The sequence below is a fragment of the Etheostoma cragini genome, chromosome 7 (genome assembly GCF_013103735.1).
Source record: "Etheostoma cragini isolate CJK2018 chromosome 7, CSU_Ecrag_1.0, whole genome shotgun sequence".
In the NCBI taxonomy this organism is placed as follows: Eukaryota; Metazoa; Chordata; class Actinopteri; order Perciformes; family Percidae; genus Etheostoma; species Etheostoma cragini.
In genome coordinates this window covers 25,959,352-25,966,390 of record NC_048413.1, presented here as the reverse complement: position 1 = coordinate 25,966,390, position 7,039 = coordinate 25,959,352, and the positions used below count along the sequence as shown (strand labels likewise).

Here is a 7,039-nt window from a genome sequence, read left to right as displayed (position 1 = left end):
AGGTTAGGCATGTGGTTGTAGGCCTACATAATGAAGGTTAGGCATTTGGTTATAGGCCTACGTAATGAAGGTTAGGCAAATTATGTTAAAGAAGTTTCTTGTATCAAAAATGTAATAAAAAGCTGAAAATATACTTAAATATGAATGCAACATCTTAATAGGAAAGAGTGATTGGCCTATTTGTAAAAATAATTGTAGCCATTCAGTTAAGTTTAAGGAGTCACTGTGCTTCCCAGATGTGTGTTTAACATTAAACCAGGGGTCTTCAACAGGGGGTCCGCGACCCCTAGGGGGTCCGCGGAGGTACTGCATGGGGGTCGCGAAAGTTTTGGTTGATTAGACTTTTTTTTATATTCCCCCCCCCACCCTGCAATTTTTTCCACTAATTGAAATGTCTTTAAATACACATTAACATGAATTTAACACACTGTAGTAAACAGATAAATGGATGCAGAAGATGTCTTTCAGTCATCAATGCACACAATATATATAATTAGGGGGTCCCCGCTCCATCGCGCCATCAGTTTGGGGGTCCTTGGCCTGGAAAACGTTGAAGACCCCTGCATTAAACCATGACGCATACATAATATCCATTTCTTTTCATCCGTTTTGCCCACTTTATGCCTAATATGCAACTCAATTGGACACAATAAATGCAGTAAGTGGTCCCTTCTCTGTATCTCTTTTAGCTAAGGGGTCCCTAGCATAATAGACCTCTGCCCTAGAGGTCCCGGCCGGACGCCCCGTTAAAGCTCTTTGAGTTAAATTAAGTTGAAAGGAAAGTAGTGAAATTAAGATGTCTGAAATAGTAATCCAGTGCAGTACTGCCTGGAGCTCTTTAGTAGCTGTTCTACAGCAATTAGAAGATATGCAAACCACAAACCGGCACACAAATCAAAACACTTCCCCTGCATTTTGGCCGTTGTATATGATGCTGAGTAATACTTCTCTTTTTTTCTGCTGCATGCTGCATCTAGATCCTCCGTCCACATGAGGGCAGACATGGGCAGACTATTTCCTCTACATTGACACAGCTTTGGTCAAAATGAAATCAGTTGAACCCTTTATTTACTGTAAACGTTTGAAAAGTGAGTTCAAACACAAGGCGTCACAGCCATGTTTTGCCTGAGCGATGTGTAGTCAGTGAAATTAAATCAACTGAATTGTCATTTTTTAATGAATAACAACACCATTGTGTATTACACTGGAGAACCCCAGTGAGAACATTTTTAAAGTCCCTTTGCCCTATTCAAATGCAGGCAAATGGAGCATTTGGAGACATGACAGCGTTTCGGTTTACATCCCAGCATGTATTTGAATTGCAGGTGCTCTCCTGTGTGTGTTTGTTTAGGGAAATCAATGCAGTTCCCCAGCTGTGTCTTCACCTCCTCCAGCGTCCAACGGACTTCAACTGACAAAACCCAGGTGAGAGTTTATATCTGGGTTACTTTTACAGGCTGGGAACAAACGTATGTTGCGGATCTCATGCCGTTATGAGTCGAGAATAGCTCCATTCACACATTTTCTGGGACTATCCGTTTATAATGACTTTTATTATTTATTTTTTTGTTGAGAGATTTTGAACCAGGGTCTTGTGACTTTTTGCCACGACTTTGCTTTTGGTGTGGCCAGCTTGTTGTGGCAAACAGTGGTGTGAAAGTAGTAGGCTAAGAGGAGATAGAGTCACAAGGCAAGACAATCAGGAACTGTTTGTGGGGCTGCTGGAGTCGCCGGGGGCACAACAGTTTGTTACATTTACTCAGAACTTTTTCCTTCCAGACCACTTCGGCCACTTATTTCATTTCTTTTAGACGGGAGACATCTCTTCTCGAACAATAAACTCTCCTGTTAAGGCATTTGTAACTTTTAACTGTAATCCCTTAAATGTTCATTTAAATGCAATGTCTGTTCCAGCAGAATGCATTAAAAAATACTGTGCTTTCTCGTGGCACATGCTCAGTGGCGTTTAAGCCCCCAGGAATATTTTGCTTTGTGTGACCCCCTTGTATGGCTCTCTCTCCCACCCCTGAAAGGAAAGCATTGTGACTTTATTCTTTTCCTGAATGCTTAACTCTCAACAGAACCACTCCGACAGCATTCTTTAAGAAAAGAGGAACTATTCTTTTTTTTTTCTTCTTTTTTTTATCTCTGTTGTCTTGTCATTGTGGCAGTTGTGGTCTGTAGTTATGTTCAAGTTTGGACAACATTTGGAGAGTGAAAGCTGAGCATATTTAAACATTTGGAGAAGTCAGATTTGAACTCTTAAGTGGAGTTTGTTCAAAGCTTTTGTCAGAAGAGGTAAGCGTTTCTTCATGTCACTTGTGCAAACTTTGGCAACACTTTAGGTCCCTCTTTAGGATGAAAAGCACTATATAAATCTTTAATAAATGTTTTTTAAACACACTATAACGCAATCATAAGCTGATACAAGGACATTTTTAATTGTGTATTAATGTACATGATGTGTCAAGACTTTTCCTACAAATGTTTTACTATATAATTCAATATTTATTATTATTACATTTTTTACAAACTTACACTTAATCACTTAAATCTGCTTAAATGTTCATTACAGTGTTTTATAAACCATTTATTTAATGTAAGCTGCTTATAAATGCTAAATAGGTAGACTCAAAATAAAGCTTTGCTGATAACTCTTTCTAAGTCATGTATAGTTTTACACTTTTTCCATTCAACGTTTGTTCAACTACACTAGTCACATGAGAACATTGTTTCAGTCTTATAATTAATAAAGAAAGAAAACAATCTTTTCTTTACCACGCTAAGGGCTTAGTGAATTGGCACAACTAGTAAAATGCCATTTAACTTGTCAGAAGAATAGCTACACTGTGACGGGCAATAAAACAAACGCAGTGTTTTCAGGTCTCCTCTTCAGGCACATGGTGATGTATAGCCGGATTCTTCATCTCAAGCTCAATGGGTCGTCACTAGCTGTGCTCCCACACTCGGACCGTCATCACGCTATGAGGGATGGTGAATTCTCTGAAAAAGGTAAGACACATCTCTGTCTGTGTGTGTTGTCGTGTGTTTACTCTTTGCTCCTCTTCCCTTTTGACCTTCATACATCGCCATATTACTGTAGAACTACAATAAGAGTACTAACATTTAACCAGGTTGTGTTTGTTAGTGGATAGGAAGACACATTTGTGAATACCTAAACGTATTTCCAAATATACATTTTTAAATTCTGGTTTTACTTGTGGATCGTGAAACGCACAACGGACACAAATGTCTCTCCATAGCGTACTGCTGCACCGCCTCAGCCCAGGTGTTGCCGCAGGCCCACACATGGCTGATTTTACACCCCAGTGCCTGCCACATTAATCCTCAGTTATTCCTTTTAATGCAGTGTATAACTCTGTGAAGGGGAAGGCTAACCCATCCTCTTCTTCAACACCAGGTGCTACTCCGTGTCCTCAGTTTCAATGTGATGAAACAAGAGGATTCTTTAATGTCGCCTTTGTAGAAGTTTATAAGTAAGCAAAAAGTGTCACACACTCTGGTCTGGTATACATTTTTCTATTTTATTTTGATGACATTTTGTCCCTCAGGCCTTCTATAAAAAAATCAACAGTCATGTGATTGTATTGGATTGTTGATTTCAAAGAAGACCTGAGGGCCGAAACATCTTCAAAGTATAAAAAAGGGAAGCATTTCTCTGTATGGAACCAGAGTCTACAACAACTTTTTCATACTTTCAAGTCTACTTACGTTGGTGTGGGTTACTTTCTATATTATAGCTTTTGTAGAAGCTATCACATATAAAGCAATTCATTTATTCTTGTCCATAAATTGTATAAATATTAATTTTTCATTATATCTATATTTTATTCTTCAATTAAATTATACATCTACAATATGTCGTACAACACTATGATGTTTTTAATATGAAGTCAGTGCAAGGCCATTATATAGAGGAGAGAGGTTGTTGGCAGTGGCAGGAGAAAGCATAGCATGGCTGTGAAGAAATGTAGCAGAGGGGTGTGTATGAAAGCAAAAAGCAACAGTTTATGGGTATTTATTTTATCCATGAGGTAGATTTGCATGAATCTTCATATATTTTGTGTATTTGCCCTTTACTGAGAGAGAAAGAAGAAGAAGAGAGGATATAGTATGTGTTTTGTGGCGTGCACTTATCGTAAAACAATCCTTGGACAAAGTGTGGCAGTGTTTACTGCTGCTGTGCTTTTAGCAAATATCCATCTTTACCTCAGTGTCGTTATCACCCTACTTATTATGGATTCCAAAACAACACACAAACACACACACACACACAAACACACACACACACACAAACACACACACACACACACACAGACACAAACACACACACACACACACACACGGACACACACACACACACACACACACACAGACACAAACACACACACACACACACGGACACACACACACACACACACACACACACACACACACACACACACATACACAGATAGGAAACCGCCCCCTATAGTCATTCCAATTGACACACTCGGTTTAGCTTTGCGAGAGATTGGGTTTGTAAGTGCATCTGTGAGTGTGTATGTGTGCATGTGCCTCTGTGTGTGTTAGCGTGTGTGACTGTGTGTGTGTGTGTGCCCAGTAGAGTTATGAGCGTGAATGGAGTGAATGGTATTTGACCATGTGCATTGTGTTTTATGAGATGAGCAGGCTTTAATGACTCTGTCACCAGTAAATGGGCTCTGATTTGTAGCACAGCTGTCGCTCCTCACTCTGATCAACTTGGGCCTTCTGGAGACACACAAACACACACACACGCACGCACACACACACATCAAAAAATGGAATATATACCCCAGACCTAAACATCCGTATTAAACCATGTATAATGCTCACAGTGCAGTTTGTGTAGATTGGGATTCTGGCACAAACAGTCTCATTAACATGTGTTGTCGATACACAACGTAATTACAATCTGAAGTCTAATAAGAAAGAAATTGCAGCTGTTCATATGCAGGCAGCAGTCAGACATTAGATCTCATATCCAATCAATGCACCTATTCCTCAGAGATAGCGCTGATCTATAATGGTGAATTGGTAGTGTGGCGTTGATCCCATTTCTGTGGATACAGTGCAGATGGAGTTATGTTATTCATTAACACACTGTGCAGATGTAGCAGGGGGGCTCTCATTGGGGCAGCAGGGTGATGTTGTTAGTTCCTCGTCAACCAAAGAACCATGTTACATTTGTGTTGGGTGGCACCAGACGCAGTGACAGTGGCCCTGCAAAGAACTTGTTTTGGTGGAACATTTGGAAAAACACCACATACAATATTAAATGAAGTTAACTGTTCAAACCATACAGGAACGTAAGCTATTTCAATTAGCTGTAAACAAGGTTAAGCATAATTTACTTTTACCAGTGTATCGCCGTGTGTACTTTGTCCACAGCGATCCCACCAATCTGTCCCAAAATGTTCGTCCCAGTTAGAGAGTAAAAGCCACAAACATATTTCTTGTAAATCTTTACAATCATCCCTCGAAAGAACCAAGCAGGCCTGCATTTTTTGCACAATCCGGATTGTCTTCATAACCTTTTCAGTTTCGAAATCATTTTCAGCGTGTAACTTGCTGGCTCAAAGGTTGTTGTTTCCAGAAGTGACCAGTTTGAGTTTGAGAGAACGGCAACACACAGAGAGCGGAGGGTGAGGGACATCTTGGTATGTCAGGCAATTGTCGTGGAAATGCACTTCTGCTGATTTAGACTAGATACTACTCAACTTCATGTGTAAGTCAGTGAATAGCCCCTTTATTAAAACAATTCTTTATGACTCCATAGGGGACTCTCTAATCCTATTTTATGTAACAGAGTTGAAAATGCACTTTATTAACTCTAATTTCCAATTTAAATTTTAATCATCATTTAACAATGTGTTGGGTACTTGTGAGTGATGCCCCTAATGTACCTCCTAAGTTGTCCGTTTCCTCCTCACAGTACCGTCTTGTATTGCTGAGGAGCAGAGGTGCGGAGCCAATTATTATTATTACTGTCTTCTGCAGAGGAAACACATTTTGGAGAACAGCTGGAGTTGTCTGTTTCCACACCCTGTCCACATCTGTTACACTTACATCAGCTAAATCAGGATTATTTGTAAACGCTTGGTGGAATATTCAGTTTAGTTCTATAGTTTGGTTCATGCTCCAGGCTTTGATTGAGTGTTGTTGTAACTTCTCTCCAGCAGATGTCACCGTTGCTAAGTATTAACCGGGTTTTCCGGGTTTGGAGACCACAGTTTGCTAGGCCATCTCTTCTTTACTTGACTGCATCAACTTACAGACATTCAAACGCTGGCATTGATCTAACCATCTGTCTTGTTTACTCTGCAGACTCCGAGCTTACTGACAGTGTAACAGGTGTGCCCTTTTCATTTCAGGGAAATGTCAAGTGCAATCTTATGACTGCGTGAATGAAGAGAGTGTGTGTGTGTGTGTGAACTCATGGCCGGCATGTACTTTATCAACTTTGTAATGATTTCCCATGTTATGCTCTCCCTCAGTGTCAAGTCCTCTGTGTCTTTTACTTTCTTGTGTACTTCTCTCTGTTCATTTAGCAATGAGCTGCAGCAGCAATTCCACTCATGTACGCTGCACCTTGTTGACTTTAGCCTCATTAGAAGGCCAAATGAATATGACGAGTTGTGACATTAGGTTACAGCTGGAACAAATGTGCCAGCCGCTCACGCTTCAGCCTGGCCAATTTCTCTCTCTCTCTCTCTCTCTCTCTCTCTCTCTCACACACATACACTAATGTGTGCTTCACTTATTTTTCAGGCAAGGGCTTGGTGGGGTTGATGGGTTTGTAACAATATTGGAAATGTAGATGGGCCTATGTTTTGAATTGGATTGCACGCTTTGATGCAGAGACAGATTGTAAACTGTGATTTTATTAAATCCTTCATTAGGATTCATCAGTGAGATTGGATCAGAAAAAGGTCACTGTGCAGATGCGCCCCCCACCCCTCTCTTTGCTCCGTCTCCCCTTATATATACCCTCCCC

General features: G+C 40.3%; 1 protein-coding gene across 5 annotated transcripts in view; it reads left to right on the top strand.

Annotated features, from left to right (window-relative positions):
• The first annotated feature begins 1,338 nt into the window (after positions 1-1,338).
• LOC117947103 (myelin transcription factor 1-like) overlaps positions 1,339-7,039 on the top strand; it is a 105,537-nt gene continuing 99,836 nt past the window's right edge. For 2 of the 5 annotated variants that reach the window (XM_034875702.1, XM_034875701.1), the window contains exons 1-2: positions 1,352-1,425; positions 2,897-3,012. In XM_034875702.1, coding sequence (XP_034731593.1) covers positions 2,901-3,012 — 112 coding nt within the window. In that variant the 5' untranslated portion in view covers positions 1,352-1,425; positions 2,897-2,900. Of the gene's footprint in view, positions 1,426-2,233; positions 2,299-2,883; positions 3,013-7,039 lie in introns of those variants that run through there. The other 3 variants (XM_034875703.1, XM_034875704.1, XM_034875705.1) reach the window with 3 other exon arrangements.